Source organism: Neomonachus schauinslandi, chromosome 1 (assembly GCF_002201575.2).
Source record: "Neomonachus schauinslandi chromosome 1, ASM220157v2, whole genome shotgun sequence".
Classification (NCBI taxonomy): domain Eukaryota; kingdom Metazoa; phylum Chordata; class Mammalia; order Carnivora; family Phocidae; genus Neomonachus; species Neomonachus schauinslandi.
Window position 1 is genome coordinate 44,617,998 of NC_058403.1, and position 25,492 is coordinate 44,643,489.

General features: G+C 44.8%; 2 protein-coding genes across 3 annotated transcripts in view; one reads left to right on the top strand and one right to left on the bottom strand.

Annotated features, from left to right (window-relative positions):
• The window catches only part of CRYBG3 (crystallin beta-gamma domain containing 3), a 105,941-nt gene extending 99,673 nt beyond the window's left edge, over positions 1–6,268 (top strand). The window contains exons 21-23 of the mRNA XM_021687965.2: positions 2,336–2,494; positions 3,510–3,669; positions 4,591–6,268. Of these exons, the coding sequence (XP_021543640.2) occupies positions 2,336–2,494; positions 3,510–3,669; positions 4,591–4,679 (408 nt within the window). The 3' untranslated portion in view covers positions 4,680–6,268. The remainder of the gene's footprint in view (positions 1–2,335; positions 2,495–3,509; positions 3,670–4,590) is intronic.
• Positions 6,147–25,492, bottom strand: RIOX2 (ribosomal oxygenase 2). 2 transcript variants are annotated; one of them, XM_044919589.1, is made up of 9 exons: positions 25,036–25,492; positions 20,722–20,841; positions 19,280–19,408; positions 14,045–14,148; positions 10,814–10,916; positions 10,198–10,366; positions 8,369–8,457; positions 6,984–7,070; positions 6,147–6,575 (listed from the first exon to the last, which is right to left on the bottom strand). In XM_044919589.1, exons 1-9 carry the CDS (start codon positions 25,468–25,470, stop codon positions 6,417–6,419), a joined length of 1,395 nt encoding a protein of 464 aa, XP_044775524.1. In that variant the 5' UTR covers positions 25,471–25,492; the 3' UTR covers positions 6,147–6,416. The 2 variants fall into 2 exon arrangements, with proteins under 2 accessions (XP_044775524.1, XP_021543638.1); XM_021687963.2 differs by having other exon boundaries at positions 10,198–10,369.

Here is a 25,492-nt window from a genome sequence, read left to right on the forward strand (position 1 = left end):
GCAGGCTTTCCTGGCAGAGTTTGTGGTATAGGATTTCATGACCTTCACATACTGCTTATTCCTCACTCCTGTCACATGGGATGATGGGTAATCCCACTGAAAAGCCATGGGGAAAAGCAAGGCAGAAGTGGGAATTCAGTGTAGCTTTTACCAACTATATAATAATGCCTAATCCTATGTCATTAGGAACTTTAGCAGCCAAGCTGGATGCTGAGACTATTTCCCTTACTTCTGAAAGGTGGTTCCTTGCTGGGGAAGGATGTCTCGGCGATTGTTCAGGGTCCTGAGATAAAGGATAGCTAGAACAATAGCTTCTAATTTTATATAAAAGGTTTTTTTTGACAATTAACATTGTGTTATTCTTCTTCATTGTGCTTTAGAAACTATCTGATTCCTATTCTGGTTTAACATTTTATTTTAAAATAATATTTTTATAGATTATTTTGCCTTTGTTTATTTAGGCCACAGCTTTAAGACCCAGCAAAGGAATTCTGGGCTTCTAAAACAGTATTATGGGTCATTTCCTTTTTGGTAGGGCTACGGCTACTGCTGTAGTTCATATTCTTGTTTGGAAATTCAGTAATAATTAAAATGCGATTCTCTTTGAGTTTGGGAATTAGGAAGTCACTAAGGCACTTATAATGCATACCAGTATTTTAAAGTATAATGACAAAAGAGTCAGACTACAAGTGTGTAATAAGGGTAATTAGTACTTTACTTAATTAAAACTGTGACGTTTGGTCCTAACATAATTGGAACTCTGTCCTCTGTGAAGGTCACGCCTGTTTTCTTCTACGTACAAGGTAAGGAAACTAATAAAGATGTACTGAAGCCTCAAGAAATTAATAATTGCAGTGGGAGACTTACAGAATTATACAGACTTATTATCAGTCACAGATATTTAAGTACATTACTGTTGCATTATGAATGTGGAAGTAGCACTTTGAAACATTTAAAACATTTTGCCTAGTAGAGGTCTTTTTTACCTGCTTTAAATTACCAGATAAAAATTTGTCCCAGCATGTTTATTTCCTTTGAAAGGCCAAACATGGCAGCAGTGTACCAAAATTCAGCTGGCTTCCTATTGATCTAAGTTTCAAAGTAGTAGAATATGGTGGACTTACCATGGTACATTGTTGCATTTACATAGCACTTACATTTCTCAGAGTGAAAGTGCTTCCTCAGTAAATAGTTTGTTGTTATTATTTAGCAAAGTTCTGATTGGGATGCCAACATAATGACCCAAGGTGGGGATGTTGAATGTCCTGTATTTTATTTCATGAAGACGGGAGGCTTAAGGCTAAAGAATGGTTTCTGGGGAGTTTTTATCCTGTGCGGTGTCCTTTCATTATTGGACTTAATTCACACTGCCACCTTTGGACGTGGTCTCTTATTCCCGGTGTCTGAGTGTAACTGGTATGTTTCAGCAAACCTTACGAAGAGCATCCTGGCTTAGAGGGATGGTTTTGTTGCAGGCTGACCTGGCTTCCCCATATCTGTGTTAACTTTGTAAAATTCAGGTCATAATTGGACTTTCTTAAAGGGTTCTTCTGGTTATTAACTTAGATAATACAATGGCCCAGAAAGCATTTAGCACACTGCTTGACATACACTAAGCTCTCAATAAATATTAACCATTATTCCTTAGAGGCAAGTCCTAGATTTAATATTTTATTGGAAAACTTCAGGTATGTATTCCAGGCCCAGGGGATAAAGTTCTTTGTTACCCAGTTTTTGAATAGCTGTTACGATTAAACATACAATGGTCTCTTCCCTTGAATTAGTGTAAAGGTCCACAAACAGACATTACCACAGCTGCTCAGGCCCTCAGCTTAACCTGGGTTTTTCAAGAACTCCCACAGCCGGCATTTGGCGCTTAACCATAGCTCAAACAGTGTGCGTGGTTACTGCAGCGTTTGCTAGGTTGTTGTGAGAGCCTTGTGGGTGGGCCGTATCTTGCCTTCCTGCTCGTCCCCTCCCTCCCCCAGCACAGCGAGGACACCGTGGTTCCCGAATGAAACTCAGCAAGTCCGGACGCTGCACCACCCCTTGCCACATGGCATTCCAGGAGATGAAACGATTACCTTTTACGCTTCCAAAAGGGTATACTTTTCAGAAAAGTGTAATAGAGATTATTGTACAACTTAACCTCTGTGTTCAGTGGTCTAAGGTCTGTCAATAGAAAAAGAGTAATTCATACATACTGGCTAAAGGGAGGCAGAGTGAAACTGCATAAGCTAGATCCCCTCACCCCTTGCCTCAGCCTGCCTTCTTTATAGCCTGATTTCCAGATTCCCAAGTCCTTCTTGTAAATGGCCGCTTCTCCCCGTCCCAGCCTGCAGTGTACATCAGGATAAAGAACCGGGCCCAGGATGAGTATCTGACGGTCACTGGCAACGTTGCTGACACAAGGGCCACATCCGTGTGCGTCTCTCCCTACAGCGGGAAGACAACTCAGATCTGGCACTACTGCCGAGGACTCTTTAAATCCAAGGTGAGCAGCCACCCCACGGACACCGCATCCCACCTTTGGGCCTTCTTTTTTTTCTTTTGGAGGCCAGAATTTTGCGAAATCAAATGGCCTTTATAAAATAATGCAACTTCCTAGAAATGGTTGCAGGACTGTATAAATATGCCACGTTACATTACTAAAGCTTTTAAGTGAAATGGACTCAGAATTTTCATCTAGAAAATTCAATTTCTACTTGAAAGTTAAACACTAAGGTTATCACATACTTTGGCTGTGCCTAAATGATGTTTTAAAACCAGTGACAGACAACTCACTGGATCCAACTGGACGGTGTGCTCTTGTGGACACATTCCTTACTCTGTGGCCCAGATAAAATCAGCTGTCTTTGTGGTTCTAAACATCTTGAAACTTTCACAGTACCCAGTGAAGTAGTTATTGGAGAAAGCTTAGAAAATAAAGTTTACATTTCTTTGTGATGCCTCCATTACATTTGATGTTCTGGGGAATAGAACACCAGTTTTATTATGTCACCAACGGATTCTCTACTTTTTTCTCATCAACAAAAATGAAAAGCACTTAAAAGTAATTATTGTTTGGCTATCTGGAACATCACCTGATGCTTTTATATGAAAACCAGGCTCAGGGACGCCTGGGGCTCAGTTAAGCATCCGAGTCTTGACTTTGGCTCAGGATCGTAGTTCAAGCCCTATTGGGTGTGGAGCCTACGTAAAAAAAGAAACCGTGGTCCACCTGATACATTTATGCCAACAGAGACTTAACATTTAATTGTAGTTCAGCAAACCTTCATTGACCATCTGTTGTCAGATGCAGGTGTCCTTTTCACAGATGCACCTCTACTTCCGTGGGTCTGTGTCTGTACCACGTCCCTCCGCTGCCCTAAAGACAACTTCAGCAGTTGGTGAAATTGTAACTATGCTGGATAGTCTTCTCTTTTAGATCAGAGTCGTGTAAAGGGAAGGGACCCAGTTCACTTGATTGGAGCTAACACAGTACTGCCAATCTGCTTCCTAACCTTTAGGCCAGTGACACGTGCCTTGATGTGATTGGAGGCCGGGACACCCCCGGGGCTAAAGTGGCTCTGTGGCCCGAACACGGACAGTTCCGGCAGAAGTGGAAGCTGAACAGAAACGGAACCATCAGCTCCTATCTCAGCGATCAACTTGTCCTAGATGTTAAAGGTGGGCCTTTGAGGAAACCCAACGTTCTGTGTCCCTGGATAGAATTTTAAATTCCAAACCTTCTCCTCCTCCTGGGGAAAAGAAATCCTGATGCACAAAAGAAATATTAAGTCATTTCTACTTACTCTTGAAAAAAGATATGCTGTTTTAATGAACAATGAGCTACTTGGCTCAAGCAGGAAAAACCTCAGGACAAAGTCTGAGGTTTTTGTTCATTAGGACAGTTGTAAAACTCTCATTTGCTACATGATCTTTGAGAACAATTCTAAATTTAAAGCTTCATCAGCCATAAAATGTCCCGTTTCATAGAAAGAAACCTCTTTTTGCCATGAATTGCTGTAGTCCTTAAAAGCCCTCACTTAAAATTGATGGCAGGTATCATTTAAACTTGCTTTGGAATTGAGCAAGGTCTGGGCTGTTGCTTTAATTGGCTTAGTCACAGCCACTGTCCGTGTGGAAACAGAAACCGTGCCCAACATCCAGCCCGAGCTCTCTCCAGAACCGTGGTGCTGGGCACACGGCTTTTGCAGTCAACTGTTCTACCTCTTAGTTTTTCAGTTTGAGTCATACTGAGGTCTGATTTGAGGTTAATCACAGCTAAGCTTATTTAAACTCAGCTTCCCACATCAGGCTGCTTTTTTTTTTTTTAAGATTTTTTATTTATTTGACAGAGAAACAAGAGAGGGAACACAAGCAGGGGGAGTGGGAGAGGGAGAAGCAGGCTTCCCGCTGAGCAGGGAGCCGGATGTGGGGCTCGATCCCAGGACCCTGGGATCATGACCCGAGCGGAATGCAGTCGCTTAACCGACTGAGCCACCCAGGCACCCCAGGAATGAAGTCTTAATCCGGCACTCGGTGGGCTGAACATTGTTAAGCACCTGTGTGAACAAATAATCCTTTCTTTTGGAATTCCTATTTTAGGAGGAAATTATTATGACAAGACTCATGTAATTGTAAATCAACCCCTGGAGGGAGCAGAAACACAGAAATGGGACATTGAAATATTGTGAGAGAATCTGCAGCATCTCTAGAAAGAGCAAAGAACAAACCTCCTGTCCCTGGGAAAAGAAGCTACTTGTCCTCACGCTCCTGCATCACTGAGCACAGTGAAGTTTTCTCCTAGCTTCCAAGACCATTGCTCTTAACCATGGCAACACTCAAGTATTCTTGCCAGTTGTTTAGCATTCCTATGAAAAGCACATTTTGATTTCTGCGAAAGATTCTAGTCCTGATTGGTCTCCAGTTTTCTGGTGAGCAACTTCCCTCAAGCGTGTGCTTTCTCTCCTCTCCACCAGACACAAGTCCTACTCCTGAAAGCCACTGTAGGACCCTGGTGACTCTGTCAGCCTGTATTAGCTGTTAATATCCTAGGAGACAGGTGTGTGAGTGCGAAGCACAGGGAAACAAATTCCTTTAGGTCAAGTCATCCTTTTGCAAGAAGAGAAATAATTTTTTTTTAGCAATGCCTGAAAACATATTTAATAAACCTTCCTATTAAGCTGCTGTATTAGATAAGCCTTAAAGGGTCTTCTCTACTGAGGCTTTTATAACTGAAGCACCGTAAGTATTCATACTTATAACTGACCCCAGGAAAGGACCTTGGCTTTGTTTAGGAAGGAGGCTCGAGTATTGGCATATTTTCTGTGGCCAAACTAAAAAAGCACAAATAACTCGTGACCATCCTTACTCTCTCCCGTGTGACAAGACTCTTAATCGGTGGTCACCTGTCCTGGTGCTGACACCTCACCCTAGATTTTGCCTGATCTGCCCTCAAGGAGTTGTTTAGTCAAATTTTTCTTTGTCTGAAGTAAAGGGAAATTTCAAATGTTTAAGTTAAAACCAAGTAGTATTTGAGCCTTTTTGACTATACCATTTTACTTAATGAAATGGCTGAAAACTCAGTTTTTATTTCCATTTTTAAGCAAAATCAGGTAGGCTATCAGGTAATCATTACCACCTTTAAAAATTATACAATTCTTAAGTATTTTTCCCTCCTGAGTTGGTTTTAAACTTGAGACAGCTGTTCCATTCGTCACCAACTTTTACCAGAAAGCAGAAAACTGTCTGATCTATTTTTATATAGAAAGATTAAATACTCCAGTGATATTTTTGAATTATCAACCTTTATGCACTTTAGAATGTAAAATAACAGTGAATTGTTTAAGTACAAAGACCCAATATTTTGAGCATTTTTTTATGGAGACTTGGTCTTTCCATGTAAATACTGATTTTTTTTCCTTCAATCTCAGGCTCTTTGTCATCTTTGAAGCAGCATCTGTAAAACACATGTATGCCCATAGATGGGAGCGCCTCTCATTAGGGTGGCAGTATTTAATGAAACTTACGTTATCCGGGTAACTTTATTTTAATCGGGGGAGGGGGCTGTGTATACACGGAGGTATATATTTTCATTGTAAAAAAACAATTTAAATTCTTTGTGTTAATTGTTTAAAAGATTTTTGTAGAGCCAATAAGGCTCTTTAAAGAAGTTTCTTCCAAAGAACAAAGACAAAGCCAGGTAGTGACCTTTAAATGTCAATGATCCATTTATTGGAGTTGTGCCTTTTCTACCACACTGGATTAAATGAGTTTATCCAAAGTACGGTTTGGTTACTTTCTGAGACCCCCTTCTTCCATGAAGGTAAGGAAGGCTGTTGTAGGGCCCTTCCCAGTCGACAGAAGCAGCACATCGTTGCTCTTCTTTGCGCACGTGTCTGAGACGGTACACCCTTGATTCTGGACAGGCCCTAGACTACCTGGATTAAGCATTCTGTCCAGAGGGATAACACCAGGTTTTCCTTCTCCTCATCTGTAGTCAGTTTCAGGTCCTTGACAGAAATAGCTGAGTGACCCCAAATTTGCTTCAGTGCATCCATATGTGATAAAGGAAAGCGAAGTCCATGGGACTGGAAAAGGATACACTAGTCAGATAAAAAATATTAAAGTGGTATTTTCATAACTTGTATAGTTCTCAGTATTTCTGATAGCCTTACAACTAGATAACGTATAGAATTTGCCAATTCCCATATAAAAACTTAGACTTCACGAAAGGTCTCCTACTTTATATCCTAAGAAATTAGTCGTTTGAAATACTTCATATTTATGACATTACACATTTCCTACGAGGCTACAGGGTCCCAGCTCGTATGTTTTAAAGCTGGTGTATGTGTACGTATATCACAGAACTGTCTGACTTAATCATCCTTAATCATCCCCGTGCAAGGGCTCTAAGCACATCACCCATAAATCAAAGGTAACACATTCTTCCCAGCCATCACCAAATCACAGTAAAGATATTTTAGGTTGGAACAGACCTCTGTTTCCTCATTTCCCATCATGTGTGTCTCTCTCCTATTCTTTAAGGAATGATAGATGTAAACCATCTTTTCCTGAGTTTCATCCTTAAAAAAAGGTAAGAGTTAAGCTGTCAACACAATATCGAGGAGGTCAATACAAGGAGGGTTCTCCAATAACAAAATTTAACACCAAGAATCTTTTTGGCACAAAGTTAGGATATATATACACAAACTATATTCCTCAGATTACTTTTTGTATATAGCAAATAGGCACTTTTTTAAAGATATAACAGTGTAGCTCATAGAGCATCATCAGAAATATGGCTTAATGAAAAAGCAACCACTTACCTATCAACTTATCAATGAAACATTCGTTTCATTTAATCCAGCCAGCACTTTTTTTTTATATCCATATATGACATTCCTAGTTATAAGCTGGCAATTTGTGAACACCACGGAGTATTACTTCTTGAGAAATACCAGCTGTGGGATCTATAAAAACTTCCAATTACAGTAGCCTCTCAAATAGTCTACTTCCCTGTCCATCCATCCTACAGTGACCAGAACCTCAGTCCTTGTCACCTCTTAGATAAGGGTTACTAGGATTTTTTTTTTTTTTTTGAGAGACGAATACAAGAGAGTGCGTACTTTTGAGGTTTTCTACATATATTATAAACCAGTCCTCCGCAGGTCTGGCCCCGATGGCTGTGACAGTCTGGTTATGGACACATCTAGCTGCCCCCAACTCACAGCCCCTCTACTCATTCATGGAGCACCTCCCAAGATAGCTGACTAGGAAGAAGGTGAAGTCATAGGGCATGGAAGAGTTCCCAAGGTTCTTAGGATTGTACAGGGAGCTTTGGATATAAATACAGAAGCTCTAACCCAGACCAAGTGAAGCCTGGGAATTTATAATTTCTAAAAGTTTTCCATTGAGTCTAGGATCAGTAAACCATGGGGCCAGGTGGCAAGGTTATATAATATAAATTTTCTTCTCCATGATCTAGAAGAACATCAACAAAACCATATGTAATGACCGACTGGGCAAGGTGCAGGATGGGAGAGTGCGTGAGGGAGGTGTGTGAACAAGGAAGGGTCTGCAGTTGTCTGAGCAAGAGCAGTATGGCCTGAACCAGGAGGCAGAGACCAGGCGTCCATCACCACATGAAGGAAATGAAGGAGGGATCTGTGGGGAGGAGGGCAAGCCTCAAATGCCCAATAGTCAGTCATCTTTGGCATAGGGAATCTGGGCACCCTCTGAGGTAAAGTCAGGGCACTAAGGAGAACAGATGGATGCCCAAAGGGTTTGGAAAGGTAGGGGCCATCTGTTAGTTTGATAACCTGAGGCCTGTGATGGAAATGTCCTGAGAGGAGAGGAAACCTCCTCCTCTCTGGATACTCACAGATTGATCCTGATCCGGCCCTACTGTGAGGACGGTGTGGTCTTTAAACTGCAGTCTCACTGTGCTGTCCAACCTTGGTAACTGTCCACCTAGAAGACCCAGAGAGAGAAAGCCAGCCTTCACTAGAGGAACCCCAGGCTCAGACTTGTGTGCGGTGAATCCAAATGGGGTGCCCTCCAACTCAAGTACTGACTTACCCCGTATTTATAATGATACTGAAGTATAGTTTACATCATTACGGAGCTCATTCTTACAGTGTAGGCGTGTAACAGATAAGTAACAATAGATGCTGGTAGGTACATCTGATAGATCTAAACCATGCCCCGGAAGCAGAGCGGCTGTCCCAACAGACAGTGCTGCCGTGCAACCTGCACACAACACTCGCTTCCCAGGTTGCAGCCTCCGTCTGCCGCTTGCTCTACGTGTGGAGCCCAGAAGTATGGACTACCTGAGTTCAAACCGCACCATCTCACCAACAACTAGTTCTGTAATCCTAGCAACTTATTCCATCCATGTAGGTCAAATGTAGTGTCATGAAAGCCACCTAATAAAGCTCAAAGAAAAAAAAAAAGTATTTTCCAAGTTGGATTTAACTTTGTAAAAAAGTAGCCACTAAAAACAGACTGGCCTTAGAGGGTCATCTGGTTGAAGAAACAGTCTTGAGGGAACATAGCGTTATGGACTCTAATGGCTAAGACAAAGAAGGGTTCAGGTAAGATATTCTGTGCCATAAGCTGATACTCTGAAAACTGTTCTACTAAAGACTGAAATACATGCTGGTAAAAATTTGCTATTTTGAATAGGTGCAAAAACAAATTCCAAACTTCCCCCAAAGATGATACTAAAATTATAAGCAGAATCAATGTTAAAGGCGACCTTATAGATTGTCTTATTTCAGTGGGTCTCAACCATGAGAAAGAAGGCTTTTATAAACGTTAGTAAAAATAATCCTCTCAACCCCACAGAGAAGGAGAAAGGCAGCCGGAGAGCTGGCCTGGTACCCACAGCCGTGTCTCGGTGTCTCCTGTTGAACACAGACGATTCCACAGAACACCAACATTCAACCAGGCCACTCTGTGAGAGGGCAAGGCGAAAACAAGGCCACTCCAACAGCATGTCAGAACTCAGGCAAAAGCGAGAACACTATCCAAACCTCAAAAATGACCAAACGTCCCTATCCTGCTGATCTGAGCGGCTGCCCCTGCCTTACTAATTGCAACCTCAGCCTCATTTCACTCCTCCTGCCTACAGGAGACCCAATCACACTCATTTTCTGACAGCGGCCACCCCAGAACAAAGCCCTGCTTTCTTAACCCTCCTGAAAAATCACCTAACTCAAGCCCGAATCCTTCCAACACTCTTTTACTTAGATCACCCGTAACTCCCAGCAGTGTGGTCTTCCCTGTTGCAACAAGTCCTAAATTCATTTGTCCCACTGCAGGAGTGTTGTACTGATGGTCTGCTATCACCATCTATCCAAGTGTTAGGTCATTTGCAGCCTAAACCAGTCACAAAATAGTCACTTGGGACTCGGGGCAGGTTAGTGACAACCCTGTGTTCAAGTTCTTAGAACTTCCTGAAGATGGAGAATACCAGAGTGCCCATACACATATTTCTCACCCACAATCACACGGTTCTTTCCCCCCATCAAGTGGGACGCAAGTTCTTTGCAAAAGACTTATGAGATGCAGGATCCCTAAAGCTATAGCATGTCTCATCCAAACATAACATGCTAAAGATAGATCTAGGTCCACCTTAATTCTAAAATGCTTCTTTCTTTCCATCTGCGCAAAGAGGAGCCCATCCAGGAAAGCCTCAAAATATCCCACCTGGCGTCGAAAGCTCGGCTCGGTTTCCCATATAGTAAGGGGGAAGTCTGTTCATAACAAAATCCTTCTTCATGTCAGCTGAAAGCAGCTCTTTGGTGCCCTCCAGCCGGTCAGCAAGGGTCCTCAGAAAGCCACTTAACCTTCTCGTCACAACAGCTGTGGCATCCACCTGCTGAAAACCCCGAAGTGAGTCCTGGTCCGAACTCCATCAGGACTTCCCGCGCAGGTCCTGGTGTCCAGAGCAGTACGCGGAGCATAACCAGCCAGCATCTCCAGCGGGTCTCTCCTGCGTAAGCCAGTGGCCGAATCTGCGGCTCTCCGGGCCACGTGCCTCAGTGACTCAGCCACTTCCTCAGCCAGCGTTCCCACCCTGCCTTCGCTGTGCGGAAAGAGGGGCTGCCTGCGCAACAGCCTTGGCTCTTGGGGGCCCACAGACCGTGCAGCGCCACGTTCCCCTGCAAAGCATGCAGCGCTGCATGCAGCCCAGGAGCTGGGCTTGACTGGCGGAAAGAAGGATCCTGGGGTTGCCTAGGAGGCAGGCCACAGCTTCCGCTGGCCTGGGCTGCCACTGACCCCCTGCCCCGACCCCCCGGATCCCCGAGCCTTTACTCCCTACCAGGAGCAGCTGCCGGGGTATGCCAGCCCGGAACTCCAGATCTTCCTTTGCAGTGTCAAATACAAGCCCCGAAATAGTGTCCAAAAGGAAATCTCCCCACGAACTGGAACACACACCAAGAAAGAAAACCGTGAACACCCAAAGAATCTACATAAAACACTGATTACTTAGTAAATCCCGAAGCTACAAACTACATTCCAACTCCCCAGGCGCTGTGAGTTCCATTAATGTGACATTACTCAGCACGAAAAAACTTGAAGGCCTTCATCAATCACACTGCTTCTCCCCTCCCCTTTCCCAGACACTCACGTGGAAAGGTAAAAGGTAGGAGGCTAGGCTTTATTCACGACTTCTCTTAAAAGATACCACACAATCCTATACAGGTGTAAAGTGGGAAGTTCAAGGGCCCAATTTATTTTTAATGTTTTCAATTGTAACACAAGTGTCTATGAGAGGAACTCTGTAGGAAATTTTAACAATCACAGGACCTAAAAAAATAGTTTATGTTCAAATTTCAAAAAGAAATACATTTAGGGTAACAGTAAAATCCCTGGACTGTGTAATTATCTGAACTGTTACACATTACATTTTCCTTTTTCCCTCATAAAAGAGGGGCACTCTTCCTCAGTGAAATATCCAACATCAACAATTTCAAAACAATCGATTTGCAACTTGTTAAAACTCTAGCAGTGCTTAGAAGGGTAGAATCCAGTGGCCAAAAATAACGTCGAGGGATGAGCATCGGTGTTCAATTACCTGTACTTTGTCTGGGGCATTTACAATCGGCTCGCTCCTAAATGTGTGCCACTGTAAGAAACGCTCTGTGGTGTTGCTCTCTTTAAATATTTCTAGCTGTTTATAATTTTCCCTCAGTGTCACCAGCAGATTTCAAATTGCTGGCTATGTGCAAAAATGGGAATTCACAGTATGACTTTTGCTTCTCACTCAGTAAGCAAAATTAACACTTTAATGCTTCCCTTCCAAAAAAGTGCCCAAAGAAAAAAGTCACATGAGCGACACTTTCCCTAAGACGTCTACATTTGGTGTCCTCATACTTTGCAACTTACTGTTACACCCAACCTCCCATCTGATTGAATGAACCTTCTCCTGGAGCTCTTTTACCAGCACAAAAATAAGCTCTTCTTTTGCAGGGTCCTGGGTGAAATCGTGCGGCAGTAGCTCATGGAGAGATGGCACTGCAGTTAAACCAAGCTCTGTGTTCTGGTTAGAGGCAGAATGGATCTTAGACCAAACTTTGAGATTAGTATTTCTTGAGGGGTTCACTTTGGTAAAACAGCCAAATCAACCCACTGCTGTCCCACACCCAGATCCCAGACGTTCCCAACAATGTCTCCTTGAGAGGTGTCAGGAAAAGGCCCCAAATCCTCACCGTGCCAGTGCCTTCCAGGGTACCAGGCCCACGGCACAGGGACATCTCTGGGGAGCAATGGTTCCCGAGTTCCAATCTGTCCCCTTCTAGCTCCAGCACCACCGAATAGAGCACAGGTCAGAGTCTGACCCGAGGCTCCTCAATCACGGCGCCCGTCCCCCTCCCCAACTGACCAGAGAAGGCACGGGTGGGACCCAGGGGCAGCCCACCAGATCGTCACTCTTGGGATTGGGAAAGAGTTTAGCAGAAGTGGAAGCTATTAGGTCTAGTGAGAAAAAGGGAGGTCAGACAAGTAACTGATGACGGCTTATGGATGAGTCAATGTTATGAGTAAACAGAAGGTGAGGAAGGAAAATAAGTGCATGAAAAACCACTTACTAGAAAACCAGTTGGGGGCATTAAATGAATGCAAAAGACAGAGAATCCCAGAAAGGGAAATAGCTGAGTCACATTAACGGCAGGATACCAGAAGCGACGTGGACACCCACGGGGCCAAACTGGCTGCCAAGGCCCAGAGCTGCTCGGCACTCACTGGGAACTCCTGGTTCCAGCCTCCCCGTGGCTATGCAAGGAATCTGCCTAGCCACCGTAAGAAGAGCATTTTTCATAAAGGAAGGATAATATAAGCTCTGGTCTGCTTGTGGGCAAGGACTACCCTAACTGTAGGCCAGGCTCCAGCTAGTTCCTCTGGTCAGCCTCTAAACACAGGGGCTCATTTCACCCAGAAACGCCAGATGAGGAAGCAGAAGTCATGCTTACCAACTTGTTTTGCAAGTTATGGCTCTGAACGTAGGAGGGGCCCTGCTGTCCACTGGGGCTGGAATGCCTTTCCCAGTCTGACCGTCTGACCCACTCTGCTTACTCACCCTTTAAGACTCACTCAGCCTGGGTGTCAAGTCATTTCTGAAGCCTTCCCTGACGCCCCAGCTTGGCTCAGCGCATTCCTCTGCGCTCCTCAGGAGTCTCCTCTACAAACCCACGATGGAAGCTATCCCACGGCTACTCCCCGATCCGTCTCCCCTCCTACCACCAGCTCCAGGGTGCGAGTTCAGTCCCAGGCCCACATTCCCAGCCACTGCACAGGCTCTGGTGCCCACAAGCTGCCGGGCATCGACGACTGGCAGTCTGAACGCGCCCGGGGCTAGCAAGGTCGCCGTTGTTAGGGACCCACAGGGAGGCCGCTGCCGCCCAGGGCCTGGGAGGCGCCACGCACCGAAATGGAACACAATTTTAATCAGAACGGTTTTCAGCACATGTGCTTTTAGGTCTCACTGTTCCAGACTTGCTTTCCTACTCCATTTCATGAACTTGTATGAACAGTGGAAACCTTACAAGAGATCCGGAGGTTTCAATGGACACAGAGTTTCTGTGCGGGGTGACGAAAATGTGCTGGAACAGACAGTGGTGACGGCTGCACAACAGTGTGAACATAATGTCACCAAACTGTACAGTTAAAAACGGTTAAGGTGGCATATTCTACGTTATAAATATTTTACTGCAATAAAAAAATGTTAAAAAGAGAGAGACTGCAAGTCCAGCCAGGCGTCAGTAACACACCACCACAGCTGTGGTTCTTTCTTCCCAAACCACAGAGCCCTCACCGGGCAAGTCCCATTTTCTGTACAGTCAGGTTCATGACATTCGCAGGAGGAACCCCAGATGGGCCAATGGCATGGATAGGACTCTAAAGGAACCGGAAGTTAGCAAGGGCGCCTGAATGAAACCCCTGAGGTTGGATAAGCAGGACAGCAGGGCAACTCCCTCATTCCCTTCTGCATACGGTTGCCATGGGACACAGCTTGAGCTCCCCTGGGATGCAAGGCTGGGAGGAGAGTGTTTACTTGTTCTGGTAGGTGCTGATGGTCACGTGAGTAGAGTGGGCCAGCCCTGGAGGAGTGTCCGCTTGATGAATGGTCCCTCTGGGAAAGTACAGGACATCACCTGGCTAAAGAAAGGAAAAAAAATGGGAGAAGGGAGTTAATAAGGAGGATGTCTTCTCAGTCCTCTATGTCTTAAACAGACAAAAATAGGCTCTGAGTTTCAGTTTTCCATTCTAGAAACCTTCTACTTCGTGATTCCTGAGGTGGTCTGTATGCTGGGCTCCTGGGGTCCCACTAGTCTACCTTCACCATGCCTGTGAGCCTGTCACTGTGAACCCCAATCTTGGAGAGGGTTTCAGTACCTGAAGTCACTTTCTTTATTCACAAGCTGAGAGCAGGTGCCCCTGAAACTGTCCCGCCCCAATCCAGGTGACACCCTGGGGAGCCTGCACCCTCCCTCTCCACCCTTCAAATGGGGCAGTGGTGAACAGTAGGAGCTTTAGAGTCAGACAGACATTGCCACTTACTGGCTAGTGACCCCAGGAAATTACTGAACCCTCCCTGAAGCCTCAGTTCTTTCACCGGTAAAACGGAGGCAATGGCCCAAAATTCAGACTTAATTTTCACGATTAAAGGAGATGCTATCTCCAGAGCTCTTGGAGCCGTGACAGCCACGTGGTTGTACTGAAATTACTCTTCTACCTGCCCCTCCCCCCGTTCCACCAGCAGGTTGGTGAGCTCTTCCAGGCAGGGTCAAGGTCCATCATGTACTCCCCAGAGCCCAAACTACCAAGGCATCAGGTGTACAACAGAGGCTCAATGAAAGTTTGGATGAACAGATGAAAAACCATTTAACCCTTCACTTGAACCTAAAAACTAGATGTAACTGGAGATCAGTCATTCTCCGGGGCAGGTGAACCTCCTCTACCCTGTTCCAGGTCTCGCCCAAGCCAGGGGACAGAAGTATCCTTCATAAATCATTCCTGAAGCTACATCCTCCCTAATCCCACCCAGATGAAAAACCCAAAAAACTGCAACCACGGGAAGCAGTCTGGCTCACTGGTTAAGAGGGTGGGCCCTCAAGGGGCAGCTCAAGAAATAGCAGATTAAAGGGCGCCTGGGTGGCTCAGTTGGTTAAGCGACTGCCTTCGGCTCAGGTCATGATCCTGGACTCCCTGGATCGAGTCCCGCATCAGGCTCCCTGCTCGGCAGGGAGCCTGCTTCTCCCTCTGACCCTCCCCCCTCTCATGTGCTCTCTCTCTCTCATTCTCTCTGTCTCAAATAAATAAATAAAATCTTAAAAAAAAAAAAAATAGCAGATTAAAAAAACAAACAAAAAAACCCAACCTTTTCTTAATGTTAAGATTTTCCTTAAAGCAAGAAACAATATACAATTAAATATATTCATAAGAGTGATCTTGGTGGCTCATTCACCCTGAATGACACCAAACTGACAGGGAAATTACTACCTCAAGCAAATGCTTTATTCACAATCATAGCTATCACTTGCTGAATGTCTCTGCGCCATCCCTCTGAATGAGACCTTCATTCATTCATTTATTCATACCACAAACATTTGATTAACCAATCTCCATCCTCCTCCCATGCCAGGCACCATGCTAGGTAGGCACTGGGCATAGAGCATTGAACAAAACAAGGTCTGCCCTTTTGTAGTTCATTTGAGACAAAGAGCAAACATTTGAGAAGAAAGAAGAGACAACGGATACCATAAAAACATTCTATTGGAGCAAGGCAGATAAAATAAAGCAGTAAATAAATAAGGTCAAGTGGTGGTAAATGCAGTGAAAGCTAAAGAAGCAGAAGGAGAGGAATGATGCACAAGGTGATGTGGAGGGCAGGGTGTGCCTGGGGTAAGAGGTGCCATTTTTATCCAGGATGGGCACTGAAACCTCACTCCGCTACAATGACATTTCAGTTGAGACTTTAGGAAATGAGCAAGCCAGCCACGGGACTACCTGGGCAGAAAGGATTCCAGGCAGAAGGCAGAGCAGTACAAAGGTCCTGAGGTTGAAAATGTGCTTGGCACCTTTGAAAAGCACTGGTCAATGTGGCAGGAGAGTAGTGAGGGTGGAAATGGTGGGAGATGAAGTGAGAAGGCAGCAGAGGGGCCAGATTACAGGGCCTTCTGGGCTGTTTTAAGGACTTTGGCTTTTATTTTGGATTTAAAAGAAAACCACTGGAGGTCTGGGCAAAGGGTTCAATGGATCGCAAAAGGATCATTATGATCACCATTACGTCAGAAAAGTCTGTGATGGGGATACCAAATAGGAGGCTTTTGTATAGATCCATATCCAAGGGTTTTGTCCTGAACAAGCAGGAAAATGGTGAGGCATTTACAGGGAAGGAGGCTGGGGAAAGGGTGGGAAATGGGAGTTTGCTTTGCAGAATATTAAATTGGCAATACCTTTTACCCTTTTAGTGGAGACATTAAATAGGCAGCTGGATGTAAGTCTAGAGTTTAGAAATGTGGGCTAGAGACTGAACACAGCACTGAAAGTAGGTCAGTCTAGAGGAAATTTAAAACCATGGGAGTGGGTGTGGATTGAGGAAAGAGGTCCAGGAAATAATCCCTGGCACCCTAACTTTCAGAGACAAAAAGACTGAGGACAAAACAGCAATGGAGGATGAGGAAGAACAGCCAGTAGGTGGGAAAGAGAAGAGAGGGAGGCGTCCTGGAAGCCCAGTGCAGAAGGCAGGAGTGACCCACTGTGTCCAACGAGGCTGACAGGGGGCTGCTGAGATGCGGACTTGAAGGTAAGCACTGTACTTGACAACATGGATTGCCCGGTAACCTTGGGGAGAATGGTTCTGGAGGAATGGTGAGGACGAAAGCCTGTGGGGAGGAGTGCCCAGGAGCAGGAGAGAAGACCGGTGACTGGGTCCCCGAAGACATCTACGTCCTAACCCCAGGCACCTATAAATATTTAGGGCACACGGCCAAGGCCAATTAAGGCGCTGACAGGGAAATTAGTCCGGATTATCCAGGCAGGGACAATGTAATTACAAGGATCCTTAAAATTGGGAAGAGGGTACGGCAAGAGAGAACCATAGAGATGGCAGCGGGAGAAAGACTAGGCTCTACGTTGCTGGCTTGGCAGATGGAGGAAGGGCCGTGAGCCAAGGAATGCAGGAGGCCTCTGGAAGCTGGAAAAAGCATGGAAATTGATTTTCCCCTAGAGCCCCTGGAAGGAAATCAGTCTTGCCAACACCTGATTTCAGCCAAGTGAAACCAAATCCCTTTTGGACTGCTGAACTGCAGAACTAGAAGTTAATAAATCTGTGTTGTTTTAAACCACTGAATTTGTGGGAATTTGATAAGCAGCAATAAATATATTGACATAGAGCCATCTCTTCCAAGGAGTTTCATTGCAAAGGAGGCATCAAAAACATATTTTTCAATTCTTACAAACTACAAGGTAAATATTATGATCTCCCTTGCACTAAAGGAGAAACTGAGACTGAGATAAATAACTTGCCCAAGAATGCACAGCTCTTAAGGGACAGCAGCTGAATTCAAACCCAGGTGTGTCAGATCCCCAAACCAGAGTGGCGTTCCCACTGCAGGAGGGGTCTTCATCCCAAGACCTCGGGTTTGGTGACCCTCACTGTGGCCTTTATGCCCACCCCACCCAGAGTGACTCAGCTTTTCTGTTTCATACACTGGGCATTTACACGAGATTTCATTTGAAGAGCTTCACCAATTTAAAACCCACAAGTATACAGACATGCAACTTGGAAAAAAACCCACGGTACACAATGCTTGTCTTTCTCCTCCTGGGAGACTCAGGGCTGCTCTTAATGAACTGAGATAGGATGGGTGTGATTAATGGGTATCACCCCATCTCCTCCCAGGCTCCCAGCACCACCTCGCAGAACCCACACCACCTACACCTGAAGACCAAGAAAGATCAACATTCTTGGGCATGGCAAGTAGCCAGTGTCAGGCTAGGTAACTCAGCCTTGGCCTCAGAGACCATAGATAGCTTAGTCTTTGGCCTAAAAATAATCAACCACGAGACTATTAAACATGCTTCACCAAGAGTGAGGGTTGGTGAACTCTTTCCCTGAAGGGCTCCACAGTAAATAGTTGTGGCTCGCGGGCCACGCGGTCTCTGTGGCAACCAGCCAACTCTGCAGGTGTGATGTGAACGCAGCCCTAGACAGCAAAAGGAATGGACTGTGGCTGTGTTCCAGTAAACGTGATTTACCAAAACAGGTAGCAGGACATATTTTTGGCCCATGGGTCATAGTTTGTTGACCACTGACCAAGAACTTAAAAAAAAAATGAAGGGTACCTTTATTGTATCTATTTAAATCCCCTGTAATATAAACACACATCGTAAAAAGGGAGATCGTTTCTCCCAGTCACAGGCAAGCCAGGCAAAGTTTTTAAAATCAAGAAAGGGCCATAAAGTATTGAGTAATTATAACTAATTATTAAGTTCAAGACACAAGAAACTCAAAAATAATAACTATATGCAAGTATATCAGGTTGGTAGAATTTTTAGAATGATTTGAGCTGTTATATCTTAATTCAACATATAAAGTTGAATTATGGACCTATTCTTATCCCGCTACGATTTTTTTTCTTAGCAAACTCACCTGCTAGGGATTGGCTGTGGTCAATCCAGGCTAACTGCTCAAAGACAGACTCTCTATAGCAGGGGGCCAGCCAACCAGTCACCATGCTCAAGCCACCTGGCTTCCTGGAGGAAGAGCCCTTAATTACTATATCCAAAAGAGGATTACTATTCTTTTGGTGACTATACACAGGAGTAAGGAAGGGGAGTGCAGAGAAAGTCTATTGTACAGTCAGGAGGAAAGTGGGTCATGCTAGAATTTTCCCAACAAAAAAAATAAGGGGTCCCTGGCTGTGCTCCGCCTAGGCAAGCTACAGCCCGGTCCCGACAGCTGGCTTAGATTTGGTGAAGCTGCCCAAGGCCGAACTTTCCACTTCTACTCTAGAGAAGTCGGTGGTCAACGAAATCACAGTCCATTTCTGTTGAACTTGGATTACATTTGGAGAAAACTTGTTTGGAAAATGAACTTAACGTCTCCTCAGCTCAATTCTACAGTACAAACACCAAGTCTCCTTTAGAAGCTGCCCGTGCTAGCGAGCGAGAGCCAGCCCGAGCCCACGCTCTTGCATTTCCTCCCACGGGGACCCCCGCACACACACTAAACCCCAGACCGGACCCTGTGTCTGAAGCTGTGGCCATGATGGAAGTCCCGTACCTTCAGTGTGAACTCGAGTGCCGGCCTCCCAATCCTGTCCTCGGACTCCACGCTGTACTCCCGGGCCAGGGGCACAGTGGGGTGGTAGAGACGCCAGCGTTTCTCTCCTTCCAGCTGCAGGATGAAGACCTACGGAGCCACAGGGCCCAGGAGTGTCAGCGAGCTTCCTGACAACTCACGAGGCCCGGAGCTGCTAGAGGATTAGCCCTGCAAAGGCTTAGATGGATTACAAATTTCAGGTAAAAAATAAAAATGAGAGATTAGTGAGGCATTTCACTCTATACTTAAAAGTTGCCACTGCTGGTGGTTTTCACTTTTAAAAACAGGTAATCATGAACCCTGATACTGGAAGGATATTCATTCTCTTCACTGTAATAAAGCCTCACTGGGTTCTTTATATCCCCACATCTCCTGCCTTTAAATCTTCTATCAGACAGCTGAGAGCCCATAATCTCTGATGGAAAAGCCAAGTTTCAGATATTCCTCAGGGTCTAAAATCCTGAGTATCATCCTTGGCAGAGAGGAAAACTTCAAGTTCTTTATTCTTCATTCAGCCAAAGATATTTTAAAGCTCTGTTTAAAATATTATAACAGCAAGGCGCCTGGGTGGCTCAGCTGGTTAAGCAACTGCCTTCAGCTCAGGTCATGATCCTGGAGTTCCTGGATCGAGTCCTGCATCGGGCTCCCTGCTCGGCAGGAAGTCTGCTTCTCCCTCTGACCCTCCCCGCTCTCATGTGCTCTCTCTCATTCTCTCTCTCTCAAATAAATAAGTAAAATCTTTAAAAATAAATAAATTAATTAAATATTATAACAGCAAAAACAAAAACTTTTGGGAAATGTATTGGTATGAAATTGCTTTCAAAGGGGCAAGAAGGGGCTTTTTACTAATAACTCTGTGTTCATACCGTTGCATTAGCATAAAAAGAAAACGATGGACTACCCATGACGGAGAATGAACTTGTTCGGCAGCCACATGAGAGTGAATCAACACTTGTCAAGGTGCCAGTGCCGAAGTGAGACCATGACCTTCATTCAAGCCACCCCAAGATTTTCACAAATGGAAAAAATTATCTATTTTTGGCAGCTCCAAAAAAAGGATGAAATGAAAGCAGATGTAAGGATTACTTGTGACCTCACTTTACTAAAACCCGTACATTGTGAAATTAGAGAAAAAGCCAATCACGCTTTTCTGTAGACAAATTCAATAAATACCTGTTTCATAGGAATGTGTAGCTCTTTATATTAGTAAAGTTAGAAACCATCTCTCCCCTTTGAGAATGAGCAGGAAACCAGTTTGGCAGGATTCACCTGACCCAACATCTGGGTGAGGTCAAGATCTCCGGGACCACACGGCAAGAAGCTCAGAGAGCTGAACTGAACCGACATCTAACCCAGGCTTGCAGTGACTCCTTACCCGAGCAGAACAATGTTCTTCCTCTTACCTCCACGTCGTCATAATGGGGTGGGAGGCCCTGGGATCCTGCAGGGGTTATGTATACATTCGAGCCAACCAAGGAGCCAAAGTAGCATTCTAGCTTCTCCTGGATCCTCCAAAGCTCATCCTTAAAAAGAAAGGAAGGAAGGAAGGTGGGAGAAGAGGTGAAAAATATGTCAGAAACAAGAGGAAGAACATGTTCTTATTCACTTAGCCAGTCTTTACTGCACAGCTCTTATGTTCCAGATCCCCAAGAATTCAGCAGTTAAAGAGCCAACACCTCTACCCTCAAGAATCTTCCTAGTGCAGAACACTACAGAAAACCGAGAAATTGGCAAGGCAGGCAATCAGGAGTCACGCAGGATTTTAAGCACGGCAATGACACGATCTAATGTACATTTCTGACAGCTCACTCTGGTTACTGTGTGGAGAGTGGCCTGGAGAAAAGCAAGAGACATCAGTCAGGAGCTACTAAGGCAGCAGCCCAGGCGGGAGATGAGCAGGGTGGTGGGGGAGAAGGAGAGGCAGAGATGCACCCTGGAAGCGCCATGGGCTGTGAGGGACCAAGTAGGACAGGGTGCGGGAGGGGAAGGGGATTAAAAGCCTCCTGGCTTTGGCTGGGCAGTTAGTGCCTGGTTCACCCTACTAAAGTGGGAAAGACTTGTTAAAGAACAAGGGGTTTTTTTGCAGGGAGGGCGGTGTAGGTGTGTGTGCAGGGAGAGTTCTACAGTAGTTCATGAGAGAGAGAGAGAATATGAATGATTTTCCCAAGTGGATAAGGAGAGGGGAGGTAGCAATTAGGCCAGGCGGATATTAGCACTTCTTCCCCGCCAGGCCCTGTCTCTAAGTGCTTTACATATACTGGTTCTATAACCCTCCCAACAACCCTGTCCTGTAAGGAGAGCAATACCATAATGTCCGGTTCACAGATGAGGACACTGAAGCACGAGAACACACGGCTAATATATGACGGAGCCAGGACTGAAATCCAGGCAGCCTGGCTTGTGCCCTTTAGCCGTGGCCCTATACTGCCCCTTTAGGAATCATCTTAAAGAAAACACAAATCACCTACGAGGACACTAACAGATACTGAAGACATTCAGTCTCAAGTATGAATGTACAGTGCTCGGCACACACAAGACACTCAAATGCATTTTTAAAAATTTGGTGAGTCAACCAATGACCACAGCTTGAGAGTCAATCCTACCATTTGACTGAAAAAGGATCTACAGTATTAAAAGTATCAAGTGGGAAAGAGTTAGGTCAGTATGAAAAAAGCTTTGGGAGACATCTTTAGGAAGACGACTGGGCTACCCTATTTATAGATCAAGGGTTCTACTTAACAGAGGAAGAATAATTTAATGGCTTCTGAATAGCTCCAAAGAGGTAAGAGAGCTCTCAAAGCACCTAATTTATACCAGGGAAGGGCCAGCAGGACCTGGCTCTGTAATTACATCTATACGGTAACTGGAACCATTAGAAAACCAGGGCTTCTCCTTCTGATGGCCTGAGAGGCATCTCAGGGCCATATGGGTGACTTTATGGTTCCCAGCTCAAGCATCTGGGTCGATCAATTGCACAATTTTTCCATTTCTCCTGGACATTTAGCTTCTCAATCTGCCAAGTATAGCCTAGTAGAAAGAGACAGGAAGTCAAACCACCTCAATCCAAGTTGTAGCTACAAACTAAATGACTTTAGCGTCTTTATTTGTAAAATGAGGACTCCTCCACTAAGACTGATAAAACAACTTATCTGCGAACTTACTTCAGTTGCAAGGCAGTATACAAGTGTTAGGGCTTCACCAACACTGACTTAGGTACAAACAATGCTCTTACGACCTGTCTTCTTTAGGTCAGGATTCCCAGCTATGTCTGGAGATGCCAAGGAGGACCCCAGAGCAGTGAAAAGGGAAGGTGGAAGCCTCTTCCTCGGTGGGTACAACCTCCTCTCTCCACTGACCTACCCATAACAATCAAAACTGAATGCAACTGCTTCTGGGACCAGAAGCCCATGGGTACACCTTTACTAAAGAAAGGCAAAAACAAACATGCCAAAACCCTGCTACATTTCAATTAACATCTTTAAGAGTATCACAGGAAAATGCCTCAGATTTGGAGTCAGAAGTCCTTACTTAGCAGCTATGGAAAAGGTCCATAGCTCTGAACTCGTTTTTTTCACATGTAAAATAGAGACCACAATGAATGCCCTATTTCAAATGTCTGTTAGAAGATTCCAAAGTGGGGCGCCTGGGTGGCTCAGTAGGTTAAGCGTCTGACTTCAGCTCGGGGCATGATCTCAGGCTCCTGGGATCCGGCTCCTTGCTCAGTGGGGAGCCTGCTTCTCCCTCTTCCTCTGCCCCTCTCCCTGCTTGTGTTCTCTCCCTAATAAATAAATAAATAATAAAAAAAGAAGGTTCAAAAGTGAACACGTGTATTTGGTAAACTCACCCAGAACTTTGACATGGATTATCCAAAGAAGGTGGGGAACTTAGGGTTCCCTGATTACCTCCTTATTCACTTCCCTACCAACTAGAATAAGAACTTGTGCACATTCTGAAACCCAATAAACAAGGCACTGTCCACTCTCTCAACCTAGCCAGTGATGAACTGCCTCTCGACTTTTTCTATCCTGATATTAATATGCACATTCCTAAACACACATACAACACTAAACCTCCTCATAATAAACTATTTAGAACCCAGCATCCACTGTAAGAGGGTGAACTCCTATAGGTCTCTCAAGTGGTGGAAAGAGAAAAAGCAGGGTGCATCCCAGTCTAGCCGGGGAGCTGAGTTTAGACCGAGAAAGCTCATCCTTCCCACTTTCGTAAACCTGGCCAAAGAGCTGAGTCAACAGGGCAAAGGAAATACATTCTTGGCTACCTGGAAAAAGAGAGGAGAAATGTGCAGGACTTAAGAGATGAACAGGGAAAAGCCCAGGATGATTTTCCCTAAGGACAGAAATGACAGCCACTAAGGACACCACACATATGCCAAATAATAACTTTCTACTGGTTTGTGACCAAATTACATATAATCAACTTCATTGACCTTTTATGTTCATAGTTATTAGGTGTCTAAAACCTGCTTTTTAAAAAAGTGCTGCTTCTAGCCAAGGAAAGAGTCAAGGACTAGCTCAGAGAGAAGACCATGGTGTCCATATTTCCTGAATTCAAATCATGACTTGGTCTGGCAGGTTATTTATAAATTTTTTGGGGGTGTTGGGCCAAAAGGTTGCATTCTAGAAACATTTCAACTTCTTATGACTGCATGAGATGGACTATCTGGAATCAGGACTTATACTGAAACATCTAAGAGTACTTAACTTTATCCAGAGCACAAATAGGTTCAAGATCCTTTAGACAAGAGAGGAAAATTTGGCCAATGGGCTCTACCAAAGCAACAGAGTTCAGCCATTGGAAACGTTACTGATAACTGATGACAAAGTCCCAGGAGCCATCACACAGCCAGAATCCTCACCATGGAACCTCATGGACCGCTCTCCTGCTCCTCCTCCCATGCTGCCATTTTGGTTCAGCCATGGGTCATGAAAGGGGATTTCTGAACTGAGAACAGACCCTCATTTGTTCTGGGCCACCTGTCATGTAAAGATCTCAGACCTCTACAAAAGCAGATTAGCTAAGATTGCATTTATGAAGCAGAAACTGAACAGAGAGGAGGCTAATTATTTCTTGAATGTTAAGCACTGATACAGAATAAATAAAAAGTGAGCCACTCTCCCAGACTTGCAAATCAAAGCTATCTTCTACCTATGACTGCCTCCCTGGGAGTAGTTCCAGGACCCACACCCTCAAAGCTACTTGGCGGCTGTTAATGAGGGTAAAGTCTCTTTCTTAAACATGCATCTGGTACTTGATCTGGTCACAGCTCTGAAGCCTCTACTTAGCTCGTTTTAAGTAGTAAAGGGAAGCAACTTCAAGAAGAAAATGATCACCCTGACGCTATCATGCCTTAAATTATAATGACAGGACAAACCAAATAGAAAGGTCTACCATACACCAAAACATAAACCACCCCACAGAACATGCTCCTGGAGGTTTAATGTTAATTTATAAACTTGCAATATAGTTTTTGCAGTGCGATGATCATGTCCCCCGGAGTTGTTGGGCGATCCTAACAGTTTAGCCAAAAGATAACACAGGATCTCCTAATCTGGGATTCATTTAAAGAGCAAACAGGTGGTACCTCCTCTCAAACTGGCAGGACGCTAATCATCACAGGTTCATCCCTGAGCTGACCTGTGGCCAAACGTTAGCACTTTAACCCATAAAATGATTCTGTCATGGGGAGAACCTGTTACCTTAAATCTCTGAGGTTGGTGAAACTGAATTGTTGCCCTTTTCTGGTCAAAATCTTTTCTCAGCTGAAGGAAGTGCACCTTGCCATCTTTATTTAAAACCTTCTTTTTCCCGTTGACACAGCGGCAGACATTTACGTCTCTTCCATAGTACATACCCCGGCTGCAGAGACTCTTCAGATCTGACAGCCTGAACAGGGACTGGTAATATGTGGCCACTGCAGGGTCATCTCTCTGAAGGAGAAGGGGCTGCTTCTCCCAGAATTCCCTGAAAAAAGTCTCTGTCTTGATGGGCGAGATTAAGCTTTCAAAGAGATCACCGGGGCTTTCAAAATTCAAAGCGGAGGAGGGTCCGCCAGTTGCCTCCATCTTCAGCTGCTTACAGGGAGCAGATCCCTCTTCCTTCCCTCTCCCCGTGGGCTTTGCTTTCTTCGGCATCCTTCTGTCCTCAGTGAGGAAG

What these genes read in the sequence shown, in the direction of transcription:
- RIOX2 (XM_021687963.2), bottom strand. Translation starts at nt 25,470, where the DNA reads ATGCCGAAGAAAGCAAAGCCCACGGGGAGAGGGAAGGAAGAGGGATCT. An exon ending in ATCAGCACCTACCAGAACAA is followed by an intron (nt 10,917 to 14,044) that starts GTAAACACTCTC and finishes TGTGTGTTCCAG; the next exon opens with TTCGTGGGGAGATTTCCTTT. An exon ending in AGCCGAGCTTTCGACGCCAG is followed by an intron (nt 8,458 to 10,197) that starts GTGGGATATTTT and finishes TGGGTCTTCTAG; the next exon opens with GTGGACAGTTACCAAGGTTG.